The sequence below is a fragment of the Pinus tabuliformis genome, chromosome 1_1 (assembly GCF_031772625.1).
Source record: "Pinus tabuliformis cultivar Carrire ecotype Pingquan chromosome 1_1, CPIR1, whole genome shotgun sequence".
Classification (NCBI taxonomy): domain Eukaryota; kingdom Viridiplantae; phylum Streptophyta; class Pinopsida; order Pinales; family Pinaceae; genus Pinus; species Pinus tabuliformis.
This window is the reverse complement of record NC_142297.1, coordinates 997666833-997693536: the sequence shown is the minus strand read 5'-3', so window position 1 is coordinate 997693536 and position 26704 is coordinate 997666833. Positions and strand designations below refer to the sequence as shown.

Genomic DNA, 26704 nt, shown 5'->3' with positions numbered 1-26704 from the left:
GTTTGATGCACCATCAAGTTTGTCCTGATCTCTCAATCCAGCGGAAGCCATTTCTGAAACCCTCGAACAAAAAAACCCAATAAATCTGAATAGATTATGAAGCCCTTGTGCTTAGATCACAAATAACCTCAGCACTTCACTGCTAGGATACCATGTAAAATTCTGGCTACCCAGATGGTGTTATTAACTAGTTAATTATTTCCTGCTACTTATTTACAGCAAATTAATTCTTTTGCTGGAAGTTACGAATAATAGCATAAACAACACCAATTATAAAATAAACTGCAACAGAAAATACACGAGAAACCAATCACAGAATATACACCGATATTTTTGGACAAAAGCCCCTGGAAAAACCCCTATGTGGGGAAAACCAATTTTCAAATATGAGAGCTTTATTATTAATCTTCAACAAATAAACTGCTATTGAGAAATTACAATTGCTTGTCTGACACTAGCTAAGCTTAGGCAAAATATTTTCTTCACTTCTGCTAATCTGGAAAACCCCACGGTTTCCCTTTTTGCAATTCACACTGCCTCCAACAAAACACTAACTTCTAGCAATTTGCACTGGCTCTTCCTGGAAATTCGCACTACACTCTGGAAACTTGATATGCCTCCTAGAAAATTAAAACGGCCTTCAGCAAACTCGCATTGGTCTCTGGTGAACTCGCACCCCCTCTAGGAAATTCGATCTAGCCTCTGGAAGACTCACACTGCCTTCTGGAAAATCATGTCGGCATCCTCCTGCGAATTTATTGATCAATTTGACCTCCTCCTGAAGCTCACAGCCTCACTGGGAAAAACTCGGCCTCCTACAAAAAAATATTGATAGCAAAAAGCTCCAAATAATTTTCTCTTAATCACTGCTGCTAAAACCCTCCTAGTGTCTCTAAAAATTGACCCACTCAATGTGTCTCCAAAGTTGTCCATCAATTTCCCTTTATATCCTCTCACTCACAAATTAATAGCCACAATTAGAATCATTGTTACGAAGAAAATGGCATAAAAGGAATAGTCTACTAGCTCTATAATGTCAGTAAGCATGCTAGCCATGTCCTCAACACAAGGAAACATGCACTTAACGATAGCTTTCAGGTAATCCAGGTGAAAGACTGAAATTTTAGGATGCCATTCAAACTAATACCAACATTGTTAATATTGTCTCAATATATTATACATGCACTTATCAGAAGAAAATGCAAGAAACTTAATAATGCGAGTATATATTCACATGCAAGTGCATATGCTATTCGTCGATTCAGAAACTACCTATAACAGAATCAGCAATGGTTGCTGTTAGCTGCATTAGTGGCTTAGCAGACTACAAAGTTACAAACGATTTATGATGCCGGAGTATTTCACTGAAAAAAAGCAGAACACCGGATATTTCTGTTGGATTTTCACAATGAATACTAGCGCTTACACAAACTTGCAAATGTAAGATCCTACACCATAGGTTGTTCATTGTTTCTGTGGATTAATAGAAAATCAGTAACGGTGATAAAATCAAAGTCCTCGTTGTCAAATGGTGTCTGCCAGAACAATAATTGCAAACAAACACATGCAAGAACAGGTTGATGGCTCTACCATCTAATGCCAAAATTTGTGGAAAAAATAAAATAAAATCAAATTATATACCTAATTATTTAGTGTCTCACTGATTAGCCCACATTCAAGATGAACTTACATGAAAATATCCTCAGGAATGTCAAATCGTTAAAACTGAAACCAATATCTTATGATGTGAAACATGAAAACTACCACGAACTTCTGACATCAAAAGGAAAAATGTCACTGGCGAATACAGTCCTATCACTGGAATCAAGCCTTACGTATGATCTACCCATCATCACCCTTAATTACCTAAATATCATTTATAGCCTTTCCTAGGTAAGACAATAATCTCAGAAGGTGTACGTGAAATAATAAAAAGAAAATCATAAAGACATAAATGAAACCACTGAACAAGTCAATAGAAAGGAATATAATGGTTCGTTGTCTTTTAGCTGGGCAACAAATACGGTATGCCTAACAAGGAAGCTCTAGTTACATCTAAATGTTCAAAAATCTGTAGTACTTGGAACATGTTATTATTAATGTCTAATATCCAATGGGAAAGTGAGGAAAATTTTCCAATATAGAACTAATTTAAGCACGAATGAATTACTCTCATGCAAGGATCTCTTTCAATTTAATTGGTATACCCGGAACAGATACATTGGAGATCACCAAGAAATTTTAATATACTACAGCTGGTCCAGGAAGTCTAATCTTATTTTTTTCAAAAACTAAGAGTTGACAGTTGCACTAAAAGCTGATTCATCAAGAATCATTCATGAATCATTTCAAAATATCTTGAAATTAGATCAGCAATATTTACAATAGAATACCAACAAACGTAATTCATGCAGAGCTCCGAAGACTTAATGATCGATATGTGACTATTGTTCTATCATAGAATAACACCACCCATAATCCCGGACGACACCTTCAGTGGTTAAGAATAATTAAGTCTAATACTATAGATTGTTTTACGTAACCAACACTACCCATAATCCCTCACGTCATCTTCAGTGGTTAAGAAGAATGAGTCTAATACTATAGATTGTTTTATGCAAGCTGATCTTTTTATGTACATGAAATTAAATAACAATATAATCAAGACGATCGTGTACTTCTTGTCCTTGAAGCCCAAATACCAAAAACTAGGAACATAAAAACAAATGTGATCGCCCAATACCGAGCTCGTCCACACTTGATCCTGGGCAGCACGGCCTGTCAGGTATTAAATATCTCGTTAAACAATAATTCTCGGCTTGAAAGTATGTACAATCAATGAGAGAAAGCATGGGTGAGATCCTCAGTCTAAATATAAACATCTTCAAAAGAAATTCCATGAATGTCTCAAATGCATGAAGGCAAATAAAAAAAACTCGCATGACCTTCCAGCTTTAAAATGCTGTATCAATAAGAGATTTGGGTGAATGTGCAAAGATTGAATTGGAAGGTGTTATGCGTAAATGCTATGATGCAAGATCAACTAACCTTGATTCATAAGCGGCATTGCTTCCTTGACTGTTTATAGTGCTTAATGAATCATAAAACAATTCATATGCATTGATCTGAACCATTGTATATGCCACAGCATAAAACGGTAATCATTCAAATTTCCAAATATGAGATTACATATATGAAATATAGAAAAGCTTTCCCTGTTCAGTGCATAGTGCACACTGCATACATGTATCGGTTAATCATTTCCTGGCATAAATAACCGTGTTTACACACCGATGACACTTTATACTCGTGTAAGTACACAGGAAGGCAGATAGACATCATGAGAGATAGAGAGTATCAACTATTAGTACCTAAAACTAATGTATAGTTGAGTAATTTCAAAACATCAACTTTTAAATAACTACTAAAAGCTATAAAAATTTAAATTATACAAATAAAAATGTCTTCCTTGAACTTATAAACCTAGGACAAAACTACTATAATTATGGGTGCGTGAACACAAACATGCATATGTATATGCTACATATGTATATACCTATGTATAGGTAGCAGGAAACCCTGACACCTCAGCATTTCAACCCCCCTGAAATAGCAGAAAATGCAAAAATATATACCAAATGAACTGGAAACGTGGTGAAACGTTTCGCCTAGAGTTTGACAATTTGGAAATGCAAGAGGAAATGGCAGGTGGCATTTCAAATTTTCAAGTGTAATTTGCCTCCTAAAGCCCATGCTTCGGCCTCAAAAAGTAAGCATCAGCTAAGGAAATGAATACTGGGACTGGTCCAAACAACCAAACTTGCTATTAAACCTTTGATAATGATGCTTGGATATTAATTTGACACCAATGGCAACAGTAAAAAAGAAAGAAAACTTCTAAAAAATTAATCTTTATTTCAAGATAATCTGCTATTTATAAAATAAAAAATTAAAGAAAAAAATTTAAATCTACTTTTCAAAATACTTACATGTTTTTGGTATTCTTTGATAACATGTTTCACCATTTCCAAATTCTGGGGGATCACCTTCCCAGTGCCTACCCATTTCCCTATATTGTGCAACTTCAGTATATACTATAATTTCTTTTAATACGTTTTAAGATTATCTAATAACTTTTTGTAGTTAAAACAGTATAATTCGTCTATTGATATCTCCCTTCTTTATAAATTTTTATTACAATTTAGTGATAAAGCAAATCATGGGGTGTAAGCACAGTATTCTTTATGCATTTATGCATGTACCATCTCCCCCTTTCAAGATACACACACACACTACTTTTTTGTGGAAAACTACAGCCACAACATTCTCAAATATTAAATGTGTTTGTGTAATTGCATGTACAATGTGTATACAACACTACAGAAATGACTCTAAGCGAGTGTTTGTACAGCTGCAGGTAGGCAATATGTTTTCTTCCAAAGAAACCCTTGCAGGATGGATTGTGCCTAACTGCCAGCCAAAACAGCAGCTGGTAACCCCAAGAGACTCAACCTGATTTGAACCTCCGATCTAAGGTTTTCCATGAGGAACATGCCTTATGAAGATGGTTCAACAGATTGAGCTAACACTTAGGGTTTCAGATAGGAAATATTTACATATATACACACACCACCACACACAAAAATGCAAATATATGGAAATACATGTATGTGTCTGAAATGAGAACAAATACAACCAAATGTTGATTTTTCAAGTGCAATAGATACAAGCACAAATTTCTGAAATACTGATAATTAGTTCTAATGGAGTAGATATTCTTTTAGCAATTTCAGCTTATCCTTACGCAATTGCACTTCAGAAATTCAACCATAAATGGACAAGGACAGTAGGGATCAAAATGTTGAATGAACAAAGAGAACACAAGATTTACCCTAGGAAAACCCACTTGGAAGAAAAACCTAACAAGTTTTTCCTTAGAGAAATTCTTCAGCTCAACAAGAGATACACCTAATACTGCTAGTGAACTATGATGGCCAAACAGACCAATAATGCTATGGTCAAACCTGATCAAAACAGTCCTTTTGTCAAGTCAATCTCCTGCCCAACAAACTCAACCCTCTCTGATCTGCCTAGGTCGAATTTCGCCCTCCCAGAATATGCCCAGAAACTCGGCCCTGCTGCCCATAATAATCTGCCCAGAATTTCGGCCCTGCTGCCCAAAATATGCCCAAAGAGTCACACATGCAAATTCAAGGAGATGGAGAGAACTGCTCGAGATGAATTCGCCCTACTTCATCCTTCTTCTTTGCTAAGATGCCCATAATATTTTTTGTCTTGCGAGAGGTTGAATGGTGTCTTATAGAGGAGGTTGAATGCTCTGTGTATAGTATTCTGCCTGCTTGAATGGGTGTCTCTTCACTAGAGTTGATTTGACTTGAAGGAGGGCCGACTTGACAAGTTTGGAGCCAAAAATTCAAATTTCAAATTTCAAAATTTTCTCTTTGAAACCAACATGAAGAACATGTCGTACATTAATCTTTTCAGGGATTAATCAACTATAATAACACGAAGAACATGTCTTACATTTTCATTATATATTTCAAGGACCATAGCTACAAAATTCAACACTCCCTTTTAGCTAGGGAAGTATTCATAATGACTAACTAGATGTACTCATGTTGACAAATTTCTCTAAGAAAAGGTTATAACAAATCCAATCACCACAATCCGGTCACCAACTGTGACACATGGTAAATCAATAGCATCAACTGGTTACCATTGTTGATTTTTCAAGTGCAATAGATACAAACACTAATTTCAAAAATACTCATAATTACTTCTAATGAGGTAGTTCTTCTTTTAGCAAATCCAATTTATGATTAAGCAATTACACTTCAGAAATTCAACCATAAATGCACAAGGATAGTAGAGATCACAATGCACAAAGAGAACACAATATTTACCCTAGGAAAACCCACTTGGGGGAAAACCCAGCAACCTTTTCCTTAGAGAAATTCTTCAGTTCAACAAGAGATACACCTAATACTGCTAGTCAACTATGAGGTCAAACTAACCAACAATGCTATGGTCAAACCTGGTCAAACAACCCTCTTGTCAAGTCAATCTTCTGCCCTTCAACTTCAACCCTCTTGATCTGCCTAGGCCGAATTTCGGCCTCCCAAAATATGCCCAGAAACTCAGCCCTACTACCAAGAATGTCCCACCCAGAATTTCGACCCTCCTATTAAATTTCCATGAAAACTCTGCAACTACTTAGATGAATAACTGAAAACTGAAACTAGTTTACTTTCACCAAGATACACAATCTCTTAACAATTCATATGTAGCGGAATAAAAACACATCGCACAAATTGACACACTTATTTTTCTCAGGAAAACCTACTTGCTTGATGTGATTATTTTATTGATTTCCTTGGAGCAATTGAATCTATTACAAAGCATTCTATATCTCTTGAGCAAGCATTCTACTTCTCACACAAATGTCAGCTAATATGATTGATCTTGGTCTTCCTTGATCACAACATGATCTTGATTCTTGCACACAGTTGATCCTTTGTTGATTCCATGACTTGATCTGCAAACTTGCTGATCTCTTTCTCGAACTTACTCCTCCTTCCTTGTGTACTTGAGCCTCCTTAATCCTTGCGCTAATCTCTTATTCTCTAGTGCACTTATGGATGTTAGTTTTTGGTAGCAATAGACAGTTGTTCTAGTCTCTATGGTGTCTAAGAGGATAAGGAACACGAGATAGCCAAAACTCAAAAAAGTTTTCTCAAGAAAAACCTTAGAAACACCTCAATTAGATTAATTAGCCAATAATTGAATATTTCCTAAGTCTAACTTACGAAAATTGGTTAATTAAATCATATTAGTTGAGAGAAATCGATTTTGCTCTAAAGATCTCCGGAAAAGTCACTTGATGGAGTCAAGATGATCTTAGTCATCGATTGCGATTAGATCACGGCAGTTGAGAGTCCAACAAGATATTATAAGAGCAGGTTGATGGGATTTGGAGAAGACACACAAGAGATTCAAGCAGCACTCACCCAATTGCAGTGATTCAACAAGGGCACAGTTGAAGCAAAGGGAGACACCGACAAAGAGGTTTCAGCAGAGATTTGAGAGCAGGATTCTGAAGAAGATTTCCTCATATTTTCTAGTGTCCTAGTGACAAGAAGAGGAGACCGAATTTTATCTACAAAGGAGGTTGATTCAGCTAGTGCATGTAACCAGTGTGAGTTGCCCAGAGGAGCTTGTTTCAGTTTGTTAGTGCTAGATCTATCACCTAGAGATGAGTTAGTGGGTCAGAGGAGTTGTTGGAGGTAGAACGACTTGCAAGGAGGTATTCCTGAAGGCTGTGTGAATTATCCCGAAGTTGCAGGGCACATTTCTAGCAAGATGTGCGAGTGCCAGGGAAAAGTGCGAGTGGCTTGGGAGAGGCCGAGTTGGTTTACAGATGAGACTTTAAGTCTCCTGATTATTTTGCCAGTGGAGATTATTATTTGTTGGAGCTTTGCCAATATCAGGCAAGCAGATCATTGTACTTTCAAATTGTTGAAGATTAACAATAATAATAATAATATTAAAACCCTCATCTATTGCATTGGTTCTCTCTATAGGGTTTTTCCAAAGACGATTGTCCAAAAATATTGGTGTCAGATTTATTGTGTGCATTATTTTCTTAGTTCCAGTATTTTATTTTCTGCAACATTTTTATTTGTGATGATTGTAGTAGTAGATTATTCGTTATTTGTTGTAAATTAATTTACAGAAGACAAATAAACTCATAAGTTAGGAGAAGAATACCCAGTAGTTGCAATCGTGGAAATTTCACATGGTATCAGAGTTGATTTAGCGCAGAGGGTTTGTCGCAAAGGGTTTTACAAGAGTAAATCAGCGCAGGGCCTGGAAGAGAAAGCACAAGGGTTTCATAATCCAGTTTATTAATTTCTCCAGTGTATTTGAGTTCGCAAATTTTCCAGAGATGGTCGCAACAGGATTCAGAAATCGGGACAGGTTAAATGGAGCCTCCAACTTTGGTATCTGGAAGGCCAAGATGTTTTTATTGGACGAGCATGATCTAAAAGAGTTTACTACAATATTTATTGTTGTACCAACAGATCCCATCGAATTTCATGAGTACAGGAGGGATAACACCAAAGCCAAGAGGATGATTCTGGATGGAGTCAAGTATGACATAATTCCACATATCGCAGAGAAGGGAACAACAAAGGAGAAGTGGGATGCCATAGTCAAGTTGTACCAGGATTCGTCAAAGAAAAGGAAAATGACCCTCAAAGAAAAGTTGAGAACCATCAAGATGAACAAGGGCAAAGATGTAACCACTTATCTCACCAGGATTCTGTCTATCAGAGATGAACTTTTTGTAGTAGGAGAGAAGCCAACTGATGACGAGCTAGTGTGTATAGCACTAAACGAGGCTACCAAGGAATGGTGTACGTTTGTCCAGGTAGTTTATGGGCGTGACAAGCTTCAAGATTGGGATCGCCTATGGAGTGATTTCACTCAGGAGGAGTTGAGGCTCAACTTAGTCGAGGGCGCTACCAGCAATAGTCACAAAGGACCTAGGTGAAGGAAGAACAAGAGAATGTCACTCTTGCAGGAAAAGTCAAAGCAAAGAAGGGTCCTAGCTAGGGACAAAACTCGAAAGGAGAAAAGAAGAAGGACATGTCGAAGGTCAAGTTTTTTGGCTGTGGTGAATTTGGTCACTATGTCAGCCAATGTCCTAAGAGGAAGAAGGACAAGGAGAAGCAAACAGTTGCTTCAGCAGAGATTGAGGATGTCTTCTAGGCTGGAGGATGAATTCGCACTTATAGCAATAGTATCCTCAAGAGGAGTATGATACTCCAGTATGCCAAATGTAATATCCCAAACGGGATATTTGACTAATTTTGCAGAAATTCAACTCGACCGTAAATTTTCCATGATAATTATCATTCATATAACAGAACATTGCCATCTAAAAATATAACCAATAAAATACAGCAAAATAACCACAAGATGAACAGAAACAATCTTAGCTTCATTATATTAAATAAACTGGGGTTACATGCAGATACAACCAAAATAGCTGAGATGAAAACTTGGCCTCCAAGATAATCTGTTGCACTACTATGCTGGCCCTCCAAACTGAACTGAACTGCACTACTAAGCTCTCCTGTGAATTCTAGATGAATTCATCAGTGGAAGGTGGGTACTCGCCCAACCTCACTGAATCACCTGAGGGTTTCGCCCTAGGGATACCAATGAAGTAGAGAACCGGGTTCTCAACCTCTCATACAAGTAATATCAAATCCAAGATGTCCTCTAATGGCCTCTTCCTCCTCTTTTATAAATCTGATGGACCACTCTAGAACCTCCTATTTTATTATTATTTTAATCATGGAGCATTTTCCCTCCTTTTATTTCAATTAACATATTATTTTTAATGTGGGAACAGGGTAAATTGGCCACCATGCCTCCTCATGTCACTGAAAACCACTTGTAACCTAAGTTGCAGGAAACGCAAGGTAGGAGGCCGTTTTCGTACGGAAACGGAAACGAAACCCTGAAACGCGTGTGGTATGGTCGTGAAACGCGTTTTCGGCCGTATTGGCACGTTTCTCAATGCGGAAACGTGGCCAGTGCGGCCTGAAATGCGTTTCACGGCCGTGCGATGCATGTTTCCACTTGTAACTTATGTTTTTTTTTTTTTTTTTTTAATTTGTTTTCTAATTTATTATTAGGTTTTCCTAATGACTTCTAGTTGCTTCTAGATGCCTGTCTAAAGTTATAAAAGTGAACTTTTACCCTAGTGTTGATATGCAATTCATCAGAAAGTTTGAGGCATATGCAGTTCATGGTAATGTTAAATTCTTAAAGTAAAAGTGATATTCTCCTTTATTTTTCATTTTCATCCTTTTACTTAAATTTTTAACATTACCATGAAATGACTCAGGATGTTTTAAAGTGGTTTCGCCCTCATTGGATTTCATATGGAGAAAGTAGAATTTTAGATCTCACTCAAAATCCAGTAGACTTATCTGTTTTTCAGGATTTCAGGATTGGGGGGATTGCAATGTTTCCATTGGATTTTATCATTTACTAGGGTATGGAACTTGTATTTAATCAAGAGAACCAAGCCCTCTATGCAGGGGAGACTCCCAATAATCAAGAGCATGTAGGGTACTAGGGTATGAAACTTGTATTTAATCAAGAGCACTAAGGTCGTTCGACTATGTAGGAGGAGACTCCCAATTAAGCACGAGACAGGAAATTAGAAATTTCTCGTGGCTTATTTTGGATATTTCTATTTTCATTATGTGATCATTAATGAGTAAATGTGATGTAAATTCAGAGACTTATAGTTTATGCATTGACAATTGACAATTTTATCATAATGTAATAAATTAGAATGTATCATATATGCTTTATGATTGCACATATTTCTTAAATGTCCTAATATATATATATATATATATATATATATTATGTTTCCCCCCCGTTTCCAAAATTTGGGGAGGTCGCGTTTCGTATCGGTTCCCGTTTGGGAAACTCATACCCGTTTCCACGTTTCGTGCAACCTTGCTTCTAACCATCATGTCCTATAGATCTTCTCGTTCTGGTTCCAATGAGCTATTACACTAAGGTGTTCTACCAAGTATTCCTCCCAAAATGCCACCTTGAGTGTAATTAATTGAGTTAGGCATGTTACCGCTCAAACTAGCAAGGGGTCATAGAGGGGCACTTGCCAGGTCTAGAGCAACAACAAAGCTAAAACCCATTGTTACCACAGTTAAAGCTTCCTACTCTTTATGGACTTTCACCGATGGGAAGAGACCCAATATATATAGAGTCTCACTTCTAGAAGATATATCAACTAAGATGGGATGTTAAGTGATCTCAAGGACCCTTTCCTAGGAGAGTGAAGAGTGGGACTTGTTTGCCTTTTAAGCAAGATACAAAGTCTTCTAGGTAAAGGGGATGATGATTTAAGGGTTAGGTTTAAGGAATGTGAATTGTAAAGGAGTTTCACAATCCCTAAAATCCTTATAGACCTTGGTTCCCCAAATGTTTATTGTATAATTAACTTTGATAAGGTATGGGACAACACAGGACCAAGTGGACCCAGTTTAGGCCAAGAGGAGGGAGTTTAGCAACCAATGATAGAATTGACCTAAACTAGGAGGAGAAGGGGATCAAAGAAGTGATTTTCACTTAAAGGTGCAAAATGATCCCTATGAGGAAATAGCCTAGAGAAACTTAGGGCAAAAACTAATCTCAAGGCTAGGGCTTAGGGTATCTGATATCTCACAACCCCACCGTCAAAATTCCCTCAAATTTGGAGGAGGCCTAGGAGACACATCAGCACAATAGAGGCCAAGAGATCAAGTTTTTCTATGGGTGGTTTGTCGAAAAATGATGCCCTAGGAGCCCTAATGTGGCTAGACCTAGAATAAAGGAGAGGTGAAGAAAAATGATTCTTTAAGTGATCACCTTATGGTAGACCATTGCCTAATCCTTTGGGGAGATTGGATTCAAGAAGAATATGAAGATGGACCTCGTTTCTAGGTCTAGGAGGTTTCAAGGACAACTTCGCTTGTCATTACGGCAAAGGAGAGTGACCTTAAAGCTTTTACACTTCGTTTTCTGAGGTAAGATGGCTTGTCAAGATAAATTCAACAATAGAATTATCCCTAGGAGAATTCGTTTAACATACATGGCCCATACATAGAGATATGTTATATAGAAACATAATTCCACAATTTCGCAATAAATGCATGCAGCAACTAGCCCTAGTATAGCGAAAATCTCATCATCAATGTATGTGACAAAGTAAAAGAATAAATAGCATTAAATTTGTACTTACATGTAAGAGAATATATCCAACCACCAATAAACTTGCCAATCAAGAAGCTCCAAGATAAGAAAAGACAATCCATACATCAAAATTCATCCATGCTCCAAAATTTCGTCCACCAAGAAGGAATAGCGAAAATCTCAAGAGAGATACAAGTCCAAACCAAGTGATGATGAGAAATGAACTCTCATCATTTGTATTTATACACTCCTAATGAGTTCGATTTAGCTACTTGAGCCTACATTAGCCCCTAAAATAAAAATAATGTGCAAATAACTAACTTTTGGTGACAAGCCCACCAAACTAGCTCATAAACAAAATAACAAGCCTCTCAAGAGGTCGAATGATCAATAGTACATGTCGTTGGGCTCTCTAAGAGGCCTGATGAAGTCCATAAGTGCCATAATGATGAACAGGACTTCCAAAAGTAATGGACAAGGGGTTGGCCCCTTGTTCTCCACATAATAAACCTGTGGTGCTCCCAATGGGTGTGAGGGCACACAAGTGACCTCATGGGTCTCCAAGTAAGTCGAAGATTCCTGTAGACCATCTGTAAGGGCTCAGATGATGGTATAAGTGATGCCACATCAACATACAAGTCTTGGGTCATCTGCCAAGTGCATGGTACAACTGTGGGGCTGGCTGGGCAAAGGTGAACTAGGTGCATCTTCCTCGTCCAATAGGTGAATCTCGAGCAATCTCTAAACATCTTTGGGGATCCATGGAGTGCTGTCTACTATTGTGGAGGCCCATAGCTCTCAACACACACCCTACATGTGCCAATGTAGCCCTCTAGAGGGTTAGGACCCTGTATAGGGAGACCAAACCCAAAATGGAGACCACCTGCAATCCTGCATAAGATCCAATGCGTCCCCTAGCCTTCTAGTACAACAAGTCATCAAGGAAATCGAGTAAAAGAGCTTACAAACCATGGACAACAGGTGGGGACCTGATAACGGCATGCCCGTCCATAGTGGGCTTTGGCATGTGCTAATGTCTCTAAGGTCCAAATGGGGTTAACCAAGTATCCTATTAGGTGGTTTCTACTTCTAAAGCGGATAGTATGTCTAAGGTACATCCTTTAAAGGGTGGTGGCATGTGATAGAGAGATGAATGGAGTAGGGGATGAAAAGGGGCAGCCCTGGGCCACATGCTGGGGTACAAGGGTAGCTAATAAAAGGGAAGCCCACACTTGGGTATATAATGTATAGGAGGGAACAATTGTGGTACATGAGGTGCCTTGACCTTGATTTTTCCACCCTTCGTTATATGCCTTTTCCTTTTATGATTTTTCTTTAATTCACTACTTGGGACTCAAGGGATAAGAGCCAAATGTGCGAGATATAGCAGTGGATACCCCCTTTAAGGTAGGGCAGTTCATTGCCTACCACGGGTTGGGACAATCATGGGTTCTTAAATGATAAAGGAGGCTCATCTAGGGCCTATAGGAACCAGGGTAATGGCCATGATGATGGGGTAGATCTCATGTATTGGCTTTTGCCCACATGCTAAATGTGTTTGTGCCAAACATCTTTTGCAATTTGTGGTACATATTCCTGTTGATTGTGGCCAATTATGCTTTTATTTTTCTTTTCAGTTGCATCAACCTCTGGGCCATCATTCTAGTCCTAACCCAAGGTGTGGGCAAGCGGAAGGGGCAAGCTAACCCTACCCAAGTGCAAGAAATGATGAATGGGTTATAATGAGTGGGAGGGGAGTGATATATGTGGATGAGGGAGCGGGACCACGAAACCAAAATCAGGGTTTCCCTTGTAGTACCATCCCTAAAACCCAAAGGTCAGTAAAAGAGATCCCACGGGACTAGGACCCAAAGTTAACATCCAAAAGAGGTCTATGGGACAAAAGCACAGACCTAGCCCACTCTTTCCGCTAAATCCTCCCATTAATCCATGCCCAGATGTGTTCATGATAGGCAAGCTATAATACTCAATTACCAAATGATAAGTCATACCTTTAGGTTCAGGAGGCCCACCTTCAAACATACGATCATGAAAAATGGGTGAAGGACCACATGCCTAGCTCGGGTGGCTGAGAAATGGTGCAACGAGCTAATTGGTGGCTGCAAGGAGCTGCTGGCTACAGGTTGAGGACCATCTTGGAGAAAAAAAAATATCCTAGGGATATCACCCACAAAATGGTGGGTAACAAGATCCATTAATAACTCTGTTTTTTGAAAGTTGTCAGAATGCAACGAAACGAAAGGAAAATTGTGCAGATGATGGAATATACCAAGCGAATGCCATCGGACCTCATAAAAACTCTTCAAAACCCCTCCAAAAGCCCATGGCCCCACCGAGGACACCAACCTACACCTGTGATATGTCTGCCCCCAACTCTGGAAGTCCATCCTATCCATGCCATAAGGTACACCAGAAAAAGGAACATTACAAATCCTCCCGCCCCAAGATTGCTTGCCCTCGAGCAATCCAAACCTATGGACCAGTCTGGTGGCCCAATGTAGCTGAGACCCAATGCTCGGATCCCATACAAACCATTGAGTGATGGTATGCCCTTATGTCAACCCACCATGAATGGACCCCTCAATGCCCGAATCCCAAACCAATCTCTGACTAAACCTATCATCAACCAATCCTCCTGGATCCCAATGCCACCCAGAACAAGTATCAACGCTCCATGGCTCATGTTGTGCTATAACTCCAATCATGAGTGTTGCTCCATCCACCGCATACCAACTCAACACCTCTCTCCAATCAACCCCTTGGCATAGACCAAGGTCAATCTCACCATGTTGATGTTGTGTTAAAACACTGATGAGTGGCCAGCTTACATCCTGCTGCCAACTGGAGCATGTAGTACCCCTCACATCTAAGGGCTCCTACAGTGCAATGCTCCTGACTAAAAATGATACTCCATCAATAGGGTACCAACTCATGATCTCTCGCCAATCCAATGCACGGGCACCTGTGTAAGAAACAAGTCAACTAGGCTGATATGGGTCCCTACTCAACTCAGGATGATCTATCTAGTCAATAAACAAGATCTGTCTAAGCAAACCCGCCCCTCGCTCTATAATAGGCAAAAATGGGCAAGATGTGCTACAAGCCCTGTCTATGTACTCCTGGAGAGGGATGCTCCCTTAAAGAATTGCAGCTCTACCAGCTTCCTATGCAAGTACCTGCACCTCATCAGTGGGTCGGCCCAAAGATGGATGCACCACCATCTCGAAAAGATCCACCCTCATCTGGCTAAAAACTCCACGCTCCTCCAGTCTACCAAGCTCCTACAAAACTATCTCGTCAAACCCTAGCACCTCCTGAGGACATCTGTCTGCAAACACTGCCACCCTGCTAGTTGTCTGTACATTTGCCCACCCCTCATCAATGGTTGGGCCCAAGGATGGTTTCTCATCCTCCTCCCTCATGGGCTCAACATGAACCTCTAACAGGCTCTCCCCAAAAGGCTCATCATGCATACTGTGCATATCATCCTCCTGAGCTGACTCATGCTCCACCATATATTGCTCATTTTTGAATCATCACTGGTGACTCATCATCCTGAATGTCTCCCATAGGGTCCACCGACGGCTCACCATACAAACTAGAATATAAATCTGGCCTGTTGTCAACAACTCCACATGACTGGACATGCTCCCTAGAGGCATCCTCGAATGACCCCACAAACTCATCCAAAGAAGAGTCCTCATCCTGAAAGACAAAAGGAATATCTTCCTGCTCTACCTCTGCATCTCTCAAGCATGAGTGGTCAAGTCCCCAAGATTCTTTGCAGATGAAGCAAAGAACCCTCCTCCTTAACTCATCCTTGCTACATGGTCCACCAATCTTGAGTAGCTCCTCCTTGGTCATCTGTCTTCTGAACAGCAAAATGTTCTACTCAACCAACCTTTCGGTTAGTCCATAAGCAGCAGGTGAAATCGACTGTTCCTTCCTCCAAATGGCCAACAACTCAGATTGCATCTTCTTGCAAATGGCATCATGGTCCCATAACTGAAGACAAATGGACAACATGTTTGTTTTCACCGTGTCAGGATGATGTTTCTTAATGTTAAAGAAGCATCGAAACATCTAATGGATCAAGTCATCACACCCCAAATCAAACATGATTTCATATGTTCTAACCATGGCCATGATTTCTAGAACCTCAAGCTTCTTCCTAAAGGTAGAGCCTACACTATCGTCTAAGTCATAAAAAAGTCTCTACTATTAGCTTGAAAACTCCCCTCAAAGCATCATCATTGTAAGGAGGTATAGGTGCGGGTAGTCTCTCGATGTTTCTGAGACAAGATGCAACTGAAAGTCTAACCCCTTCACAAGGTTCCTCCAAGAACTTGTGTTGTATGAAAGCAAGCATAGCTGGTCTTAGAGCCCAAATGAGTTTCTTCCCTTCTAACTAGTTCACTTCGGAAAGGAGTGCATTCAGTTCATCTAATTTGAAAAGGACTTTCCATGTGACTCTCATGTGCTTCAAATCTGTCCCAAGTGCAAATATTTTGTGCCATATTTCCTGCCCCTTCTGCACATCCTTTGGCTATTCTTTCTGAATTATGGCATAGACCCCCTTTGAGAAGGGTTTGTTGTTTGTTGTTGTTGGTTTATTAAGGGAGTTTATAAAAGTTTGATCCATGTCTTTGCTCAATGATGGCAAACACCTCAAGCTATGACTGGCAAACTTTTCAACTCAACATTTACAAAGCCATACAATGGTGATAGTAGCCATGGACTCTCTACCATGAAAACAACTTAACAGTGCTCAGACTCAATCAAGACTATGACTCAACTCATGAATGGTTTTAACATCAATACATAGAGGCTAACAGCGCAGGTGAAATATAATATTTGGTGCTTCCAAATAAGAGATTGCTATGACAGTTATGATCATACAAACACAGAAAATACACAGCACTCAGTTATAAGCCACAACCAAAATATGAAGAATTAATGTAATGGGTATAAGAACCTAGACCATACGCTTCTCTAAATGCAATGTGATGAAGTTGCCTCCAAGGATTCTTGGGCTAGATTATGCTTCTAAAAATAACTCAGCATCATTGGGTAAGCTGCTACAGGAAAAAATAAGAGAATCCTCTAAATCTAGAACTTGGAATATTTTGGTGGCTCCTTCAATTCAAACTCGGTTCCCCCTGTAGAATACTTCTTCTGCTACAGCCTCATAAGCTACAGTTGCACTATAAGATCCTCCTTAAATTTGCTTCTCTGTAATAGCAGTAGTGTTAGCCAAATATATTCTGCCTCTGATCACGAACACTGCTCAGGTCACACTGTACCACCAACACTCATATGTTGGTGCACAATGGGTAGGGTGTAAAACTATTGGGCGTCCAACCTCAGACTGCCATCGAACGCAACACAGTTTTTACACTGGATCACTGATATATTGTAGTTGTTTACGCTGCTTACTGCCATTGAGTCAAACGCTCGAGAGACATTGCACGCGGAGATTATTAGCCCAACATACGCTTGCAATAGTGACTATGCAGTAGCGCTACCTGGGCCAACGTACATCGACATTTAAATCATTGTCTTACGCACACGTTTTTTCGTTCTGATTCAGCCATCAACTCATCAAAGTTATACATAATTGTGTTTATTGCCAACCGACTCAGGAACTGCCGATCTCAAAGATTGACGTGATTTGCTCCAACTGTTCTTTATATGTCGATGCCTGACAGAGCGTGGATCAACCGGGTCATTGTCATGAGATGGAGAAAAATTTTGCCTGGGGTAATGACCACCCACAAGATTGAACTCTGCCTGACTTGACTCTACTCAAGGATTCAACCCTCGATTGGTTTTCAACACCTTTGTGCACAATAAAATTCATGCGCCGATCATATCTGAAACTTCAACTTGTTCATTGGTGACCATCGCATAGTTAATTTGATGATGATCTATTCGCACCTCTGCATGCTGTCAATCACAAGCTTCGACAGGGTCTACGCACACCCAATTACAATCTCATGCAGGTAGACAACATGCTGATTAAATTTGCTCCATCCCTCTAACTCACGTACCCCCGATAATTTGATTCGATCAAAGGAAGCATTCAGTTCTTCAATTCGCTCTGCAAATAGTTGTTTCGTCAAACACAACAGCATTAAATCATAACTTTGCATTGACATTAGTAGTCTATTTAATCGACTCCCACTTAAATAATGTAACACAAAAAAATTGCTCATGGTTCTCACAGCAAATCACGAACGCACAAGTGGCTACGATCTCCAAAACAAGCCCCCGCTGCCAAAAACATCTCCAGGGCCGCCAATATTGTTGCCACCGGTTTTACTACTCCACGAGTTACTGTGTGCTTAGAAATGGCTCACAGTCGATACCAATAATGCAATCACGGCCCGTACAAACAATGCAATCAACCCCCGGTTAACTTTGATAAAATACGGCATATTGAAAATTGATAATTCAGCCAACAAGAATATTTGCCCCTTTTTAATTCACCCTCGTATAAGAATAATATGCACCTTGTACTCTTGTAAATTTTCCACTGGCTGCTCAGAATTTCGTTTCAACTTGTCTTTGCAACCAGTCACATTCAATAGCGATAATCACGTGTTTTGATTGCCTAGCTCCAAATTTAACTTTAGAAAATGATTTAACTCCCACAACATTTAAGAAATTTGGTTGGGTTTGAAAACCAAATGAAATTCAGCCCTCTAATTAAATAATACGATGGCCCCTTTATGAATAATGAGTCTGTTGTTTCGACTATAGGCTTGGGTAAGTCGGTACCACACGGCCACGAAATGAGTCGACCACTTAAAAGATACAATGTGCTTCCTCTAATAAATCTTGGTCGGCGTCACAATTAAATTGTCGAATAATTATTGTGCATGCAACAATAGGGCATTGATCTGTCATTAAAACCCTCAGGCTAACAGGAACACCAGCTATGATACCACTGTAATACTCCAAATGGGATATTTGACTAATTTTGCATAAATTCAACTCAACCAGAAATTTCCCATAAAAATTATCATTCATTTAACAGAACATTGCCATGTAAAAATATAACCAATATAATACGACAAAATAACCACAAGATGAACAAGAACAATCTCAACTTTATTATATTAGATACATTAGGGCTACATGAACATACAACCAAAATAGATGACATGAAAAGTTGGCCTCCAAGCTAATCTGTTGCACTGCTATGTTGGCCCTCCAAATTGAACTGAACTGCACTGCTAAGCTTTCCTGTGAATTCTAGATGAATTCACCAAGGGAAGGTGGGTACTCGTCCAACCTCACTGAATCACCTGAGGGTTTTCGTCTTGAGGCTACCAATGAAGTAGAGAATTGAGTTCTCAACCTCTCATACAAGTAATATCACATCCAAGATGTCCTCTAATGGCCTCCTCCTCCTCTTTTATAAATCTGATGGACCCCTCTAGAACCTCCTATTTCATTATTATTTTAATCATGGAGCACTTTTCCCTCTTTTGTTTCAATTAAAATATTATTTTTAATGAGGGAAAAGGGTAAATTGGCCACCATGCCTCCTCAGGTCACTCAAAACCACCTCTAACTATCCCGTCCTGTAGATCTTCTCGTTCTAATTCCAATGAGCTATTACACTAAGGTGTTCTGCCAAGTATTCCTCCCAAAATGCCACCTTAAGCGTAATTAATTGAGTGAGGCCCATTAATAACTCTATTTTTTGAAAGTTGTCGAAATACAATGGAACGAAAAGCAAATTATGTGGATAATGGAATATACCAAGCGAATGCCATTGTACCTCATAAAAACTCCACAAACCCCCTCCAAAAGCCCCTGGTCCCGTCAAGGATGCCAACTTGCACATGTGACTTGTTTGCCCCCAACTCTGGAAGTCCATCCTATCCATGCCATAAGGTACACCAAAAAAGGGAACATTACACCAGATCAGGTAGGATTCGAGGATGGAGCAACAAGGAGATCTAATTTACAACCAAGGACAATTTGATCAGTAGATCAGATCCAGTTGTTGTGTATCAGGTGAACCATTATCCTTGTTAAGGAATCCCAAGTATTAAAGTAGCAGTGAGATCAAGATTCACTATTGCAGTGATAGCAGCGCAAAGGCACCCCAGAGGCATCAACAATGTGAGATCAGAGTAGCACGGTGGAATTGCAAATTGGTTTAGCTACAACATCTGGCAGGAGAATCAGAGTAGCGCAGTGATAGCATGTTGGACAGTGATTTCCAGAGGATTTTCTTCACAAGATTTCTAGTTTCTCAGTGGCAAGGGAGATTGATTTTTAACTGCAAAATAGGAATGTGAGTTACTCTTGGGACGACACAGTCTCTCCAGTAGTGCAAGTTGACTGAGGCAAAGGGAGTTGTCAGGGCAAAGAGAAACTTTGCCAAGTCAGATTGATTTGCAGAGAAGAAGCAATTCCAATTTTCTAGCTCAATTTTCCAATGGAGCCCGTGGTTGTTGTTGTAGCTCCTAAAGACAACCCCCAGGTTGAGGAGAGGTCAGTGCCTAAGACATCTTAGTCTCTCTTGAACATAATTTGGTGCAGCTCAAGAGATGAACGTAAAATGATTTAGATTTTGGTTCAATTTCCTTTCTCAAAGGCAAATCCATTAATAAACATTTCAAGTTTGATGGCCGACACACAAAGAATGCAGCTTAAATTTGTCGTTGCAGTAAAGATGGAAAGGAGAAATGTAAGGGAGGAACCTAGTGCAAAGGGTTGGATAAACACAAAATCCTATGCAACAAATCCCAATAGAATCATGAAAAGATAAAAGGAATGAAGTGCATAAATTATGGAGTGCATTTTAAGGCTTTCAACTCAATGTCTCCCAGGTACTATCTACTATCACACAACATAGGTAAATCTGCAATCTCATAGGTACCATCTGCTATCACATAACATTAGTAAATTTGTGATTTCACAGGTACCATCTGCTATCACATAACATAGGTAAATCTGTAATTTCACAAGTACAGTTTGCTACAACATAAGTAAATTTGGGATTTAAGAGTGAATCCAACAACTACAATTACATAATTTTTGAAGAAGAAAAACACACATGAAGTGAAATACAGAGGAAGAACACATACTGCATATCCCAAATGCTTGGAATCACCAGAACTTCTTCATTGATCTTTTAGAATGAAATACATGTCACATGGCCCAAACTTGCAAAATATGCAAAACAGTTACAGCGACAAGGACAAGAAAATAGAACCCTCAAAACCGGAAAATCCAGAACCCTTCTAATGAGTTTTTCCTCCCTCTTTATAGGGAGAGAGTCCAAACAAACATTACAAAATATCTTCAAAGTGCTACAGTTGTCTGAACTACCAGTTGTTTGAGCATGCGAATGTTCTAGCTATCCTAATGATTACATAACAAATCTTATTCTTTTCTTAAAAATGCAAAAATTAACAAAATATGAGAAACAGGAGGTGTCATGATCGACACAGCAAAATATCTCCACGTTGATTCCTCTAATTTCGTTAGGTGGACTCAGGCTCTAGTATATGGATTAGTGGTGGGATGATGATCTGGCCATGCCTCTATTGTGATATTCCTCCCATGGTTTCCTACCACTTCTCCTATCGCTTTCTTCCTCTAACCACTTGGATTATTCCCTTTTGGAACTGGTCGTGATTTTGCGAGGTGGCGTTGGGAATGCTTTGCACTAACCGGTGACTGAACAAAATTGATCACTGTCAACCCATTCATCCTTTATTATCTCTGTGGTACATTATCAGAGCCCAATACATCTTGTAACATTACCATAGTGCAATTTCAGAGTCGTGGCACATCATAACTTTATTTAAAATGACATTATGAAAATACAAAGTCCCAATGCCCCTCTGTGCTCAACTCCTTATTGCTTAATCACCATAGAACCAATGCCTGTGACTATTGTATAGTGCTTAGGGGCTGCGGTATTGGAGCCTTCATCCATCGTAACTCTATTTAAAATAAACGTTACGAAATCAAAAAGTTCTGATGCCCTAGCTCCTTTTTGCTTAGCCCTCTTATCATGATTCTGCCATAGAACTAGGTATCATGACCAGCAGCTCAGCGCTTGGGTGCTAAAGCCTTCGGGCTCCTGTCGGGGGCCTATCTCCCTTTATATTTTCTCTTCCGCCCTTGGTTCCTTTAAGTCTCCCACAACCATGAGCCATCAACGCATCAAAGCTATTTTCATTGGAAGTTCTTCGAATTGAAATTAAAACAAAGTTACGATGTCTCCCTCTCCCGATGATCTTTATATCACTTAGGTGCTTAGCCCTGGTACGCGCCCTTGGTCCTCTGAGTCCTCGTAACCAAATGCCAACAACACATCGGAAGCCCCTCTCATTAGAACTTTTTCAAAAAGAAACTACATAGGAGTTCTGATATTCACTTCCCGATATGGTTCATAGCACTTAGGTGGTAAATCTTCTCTCCGCCCTGGGTTCTTTGGATCTCTCACGACCATGTGCCAGTCCACATCGAAAGCCCTTCTCATCGAGACCTTTTCAAAATGAAATTTCAAAGGGGTTTTGAAAACTCCGACCTTCGATATTCTCCATAGCACCTGGGTGCTCCACCCTTTCTATGCCCTTGGTCCTCTGAGTCCTCATGACCAAATGTCACTTAACATCGGAGCCCCTTCATCAGATCAAAACTTTTTATAAAAAAAATTGACAGGAGTTACAAAAAATCCATCCTCTGAAAAACCAACCTCCGAAATGACATCACATTGACATCATCATCTCCATGTGGTGCCTCGTTAGTAGTGACACGAGTCACCTAGATTTGCCCCATTGGGCCCCCAAAAATGCCGAAACGGACTGCCATGTTTCCACCACACAACCACGTCACGCAGACGTCATCTACCTCGTCAACTTCTCGGAGCCAATCACCTGCTGCCATGTGTCCCGTCTTGAGGAGAGAGAAAGAGTACCTGAGGTCCTTGGTTTCGCGATGATTACCTTAGTATTTCCCCTTCTCGGCAACCTCGGCACTTATAACATAATTCAAACTTTTAAAGAGTTACAAGGTTCCGATCCCCGAAGTTATGAAATGATCGACCCCCCGAAATTCAAATTCCGATGAACCTTCCTTCCAACTGCCTGCTCTGATATTCAATTTCGGGTCCACATTTGTAAATAGACCGCCGAGGTCCCTTGTGCTCTAACCTCCGATATCCCTAAGTCTCGATATGTTGCCTGACGGTCCTTCTGATATCAGGTTTCGATATGATCAGCGCCCGAATTTCAGCCCTCCATTTGGATATCGACCTCCGAATTTTGGCTCTCCCTTTTGAATTTCGACTCTTGATTTTTGGTTCTCCCTTTGTTTTCAACCTCCAATTTCAGCTCTCCTTTTTGGCTTTCCCTTTAGTCAACCAAGAATGCACCTGTCCTTCTCTGCACTAGGGATGAAAAATAGGACCATTTGACACAAATATAAGATGGTATGACAGGTGACAACATTGGCTCCAATTGGGGACAATGCCTTGCTGGCAAGGTGCTAAGAACCTGTAGACTAGTAGCCTTCACCATTGGGCATGGAGTCAAAAATATATTGAACCTATAAAACCAAAAAATCTTTGTGGAACTTTATTTGCTGGGAGTCCTCTCCTCATAATACTTGAAATGCAGAACTACAAATTCTAAAAACTAGAAATTAAACACTCACATAGTGAGCTTATTTATGTACAGCTCCTACTTATGTCCAAGGCTCAATTCACCCAAGTGAAGTCAACCTTCCAATGATACCAGCTCAACATTTGAGTATTGGACCTTATGCCATTGTTCTCTAGAAAGTTAGCAATTAAAATAGGCATGCACCATTTGAATTTTCAAGTAAAACATTTAATACATACCCCATAATTGAGACTTGTTGTTGACCAAAGAAAGATGCCATATAGTCAGCTACTGGATCATAGAACTGATGAGAAAAATTTACAACCGCCTCTCTTTCTTGAACAATTTCCAGGCAAGAATCTTTCTGCAAAAGGCAGCCACAAACACTGCTTGGCTCTTCAACTTTGGGCTCTTCTTGAAGAAGTTGTTGCTGGTAATCTTCTCCCCACTTGCTGGTAAGCAAATCCCTTTGAAAATCTGCAACAATCTCATCCTCCTCTGAATCATATGAATCATAAATCGAAGAATCTTCATCAAATTTATTACTAGCTTCTTGAACTTCAAAAACAGAGGTAGGTATAAACATGGGCCAATAAAATTGACAGACAACTGTTGATATATACTCAAAAGAAGAGGTTATCTTTATGTGTTAGGAATCAGTTTCTTCTTCTGGTTGTCTTGGGCATATGCTAATGCCTCGTTCTCCATCTGAAGGATGTAAATCATAAACTGGAGCCTCTTTGTTAACCCCATTGTCAGTTTCCTCTTTTTCGCAGCTTCCCGTGACTGGTACTGTTGTGGTTCTGCAGCACCCAATTCTCCATCTGAGTCATACAAATCATATAAAGGAGAACCATCAAGTTCAACAAAATACGATCTCTGAGGGTTTATTTGCAACTTAACAATGTCTCCTTCTTCCTTTTCTTGATCGTTGGACAGTGCTTCTTGACACAATTATATGTTTTCTTAGAGTTGAGCTCCACAAATATCTTCAATAGCATCATTAGTCTTGGAAAGATTTTCAACATTAAAATATTCACAACAATCTTTAAACAAAGAAGCTGGTGGATATAATCTTTTGTAAAAATCATTATATGTTATGTGAAAGCTCTTCAAAGAAGATATGCTGCCATGAGGTAGTGTTCTGTACCAAACCCTAGCATCCTTATCCAAAGAATACATGAACAATTTCATTTTCACATCTTCATGAACAATACCCTATTGCTCCATGCATTCATGAAAGTCCTTAAGGTGTTGGTTTGGGCTTCCATCTGCGCTTCCATTGAATCTAGGCAAATAGGTAGACCATTCTTGAAATGGAGGAACATGATGGGGGTAACCAATGATGGAAGAAAAATCTAATGGGGCAAATTTGTTGGCCAAGAATGCAGGAAGAGCCATTTTGAAAACCCCTTTAGGTGAGATATCTCAGGGTCGAATTCAGGGGGAGTTTTTTGTCAAGAAGTGTCAAAGTGAGTATGAGGCCTTTTGAAAGTCAGGATGGTTAAAAAGAAGATTTAAACAGTGGAGTCGCCAAGGTGAGAGATCTTCAACCCACACTTCCTTCGCTCACCTAACAAAAGGAATGTAGAAAATGTCGTACCCAAGGAAAATATTATGATTCGCTCCCTGGCAATGGCACCAAAAGATGTTGTAGCTCCTAGAGACAACCCCCGGGTTGAGGAGAGGTCAATGCCTAGGACATCTTAGTCTCTCTTGAAGATAATTCGGTGCAGCTCAAGAGATGAATGTAAAATGATTTAGATTTTGGTTCAATTTCCTTTCTCAGAGGCAGATCCAGGATGCACATAAACAATGTATCATTCCAAAGAATAAATGTTTCAGGTCTGGTGGCCAACACACAGAGAATGCAGCTTAAATTTGTCATTGCAGTAAAGATGGAAAGGAGAAATGTAAGGGAGGAACCTAGTGCAAAGCGCTAGATAAACACGGAATCCTATGGAACAAATCCCAATAGAATCATGAAAAGGTAAAAGGAATGAAGTGCATAAATTATGGAGTGAATTTTAAGGCTTTCAACTCAATCTCTCCTAGGTAATATTTGTTATCACACAACATAAGTAAATCTGCAATCTCACAGGTACCATCTGCTATCACATAACATTAGTAAATTTGTGATTTCACAGGTACCATCTGCCATCACATAACATAGGTAAATCTATAATTTCACAGGTACCATCTACTACAACATAAGTAAATCTAGGATTTAAGAGTGAATCCGGCAGCTATAATTACATAATTTTTGAAGAAGAAAAACACACATGAAGTGAAATACAGAGGAAGAACACATACTGCATATCCCAAATGCTTGGAATCACCAAAACTTCTTCATTGATCTTTTAGAATGAAATACATGTCACATGGACCAAACTTGCAAAATATGCAAAACAATTACAGCCACAGGGGCAAGAAAATAGAACCCTCGGAATCGGAAAATCCAAAACCCTTCTAATGATTTTTTCCTCCCTCCTTATAGGGAGAGAGTCCAATCAAACATTACAAAATATCTTCAAAGTGCTACAAATGTCTAAACTACCAGCTGCCTAAGCATGTGAATGTTCTAGATGTCCTAATGAGTACATAATAGATCCGATTCTTTTCTTAAAAATGCAAAAATTAATAAAATATGAGAAACAGGAGGTGTCATGATCGACACGGCAAAATATCTCGACATCGATTCCTCTGATTTCGTTAGGTGGACTCAGGCTCTAGTATATGGATTAGTGGTGGGTTGATGATCTAGCCACGCCTCTGTTGTGATATTCCTCCTACAATTTCCTGCCACTTCTCTTGTCGCTTTCTTCCTCTAACCGCTTGGATTATTCCCTTTTGGAACTAGCCGTGATTTTGCGAGGTGGCGTTGGGAATGCTCTGCACTAACTGGTGATTGAACGAAATTGATAGTTGTCGACCCATTCATCATTTATTATCTCTGTGATACATTATCAGAGCCCAATACATCCTGTAACATTACCATAGTGCAATTTCGGAACCGCGGCACATCATAATTTTATTTAAAATGACATTACGAAAATACAACATCCCGACACTCTTTTGTGCTCAGCTCGTTATTACTTATTCACCATAGAACCACAGCCTGTGACCATCGGTATAGCGCTTAGGGGTTGTGGTATCGAAGCCTTCGTCCATTGTAACTCTATTGAGAATAAACATTACGAAATCAAAAAGTTCTGATGCCCATAGCTCCTTTTTGCTTAGCCCTC

General features: G+C 39.6%; 1 protein-coding gene across 8 annotated transcripts in view; it reads right to left on the bottom strand.

Moving 5' to 3' along the window:
• Positions 1 to 2339: 2339 nt before the first annotated feature.
• LOC149217953 (uncharacterized) overlaps positions 2340 to 26704 on the bottom strand; it is an 81822-nt gene continuing 57457 nt past the window's right edge. For 5 of the 8 annotated variants that reach the window (XM_089393092.1, XM_089393093.1, XM_089393090.1 and 2 more), the window contains 2 exons: positions 3049 to 3125; positions 2340 to 2778 (listed from right to left, as the gene is read on the bottom strand). In XM_089393092.1, coding sequence (XP_089249218.1) covers positions 2709 to 2778; positions 3049 to 3125 — 147 coding nt within the window. In that variant the 3' untranslated portion in view covers positions 2340 to 2708. Of the gene's footprint in view, positions 2779 to 3048; positions 3126 to 3989; positions 4070 to 5262; positions 5411 to 26704 lie in introns of those variants that run through there. The other 3 variants (XR_016251294.1, XM_089393095.1, XM_089393096.1) reach the window with 3 other exon arrangements.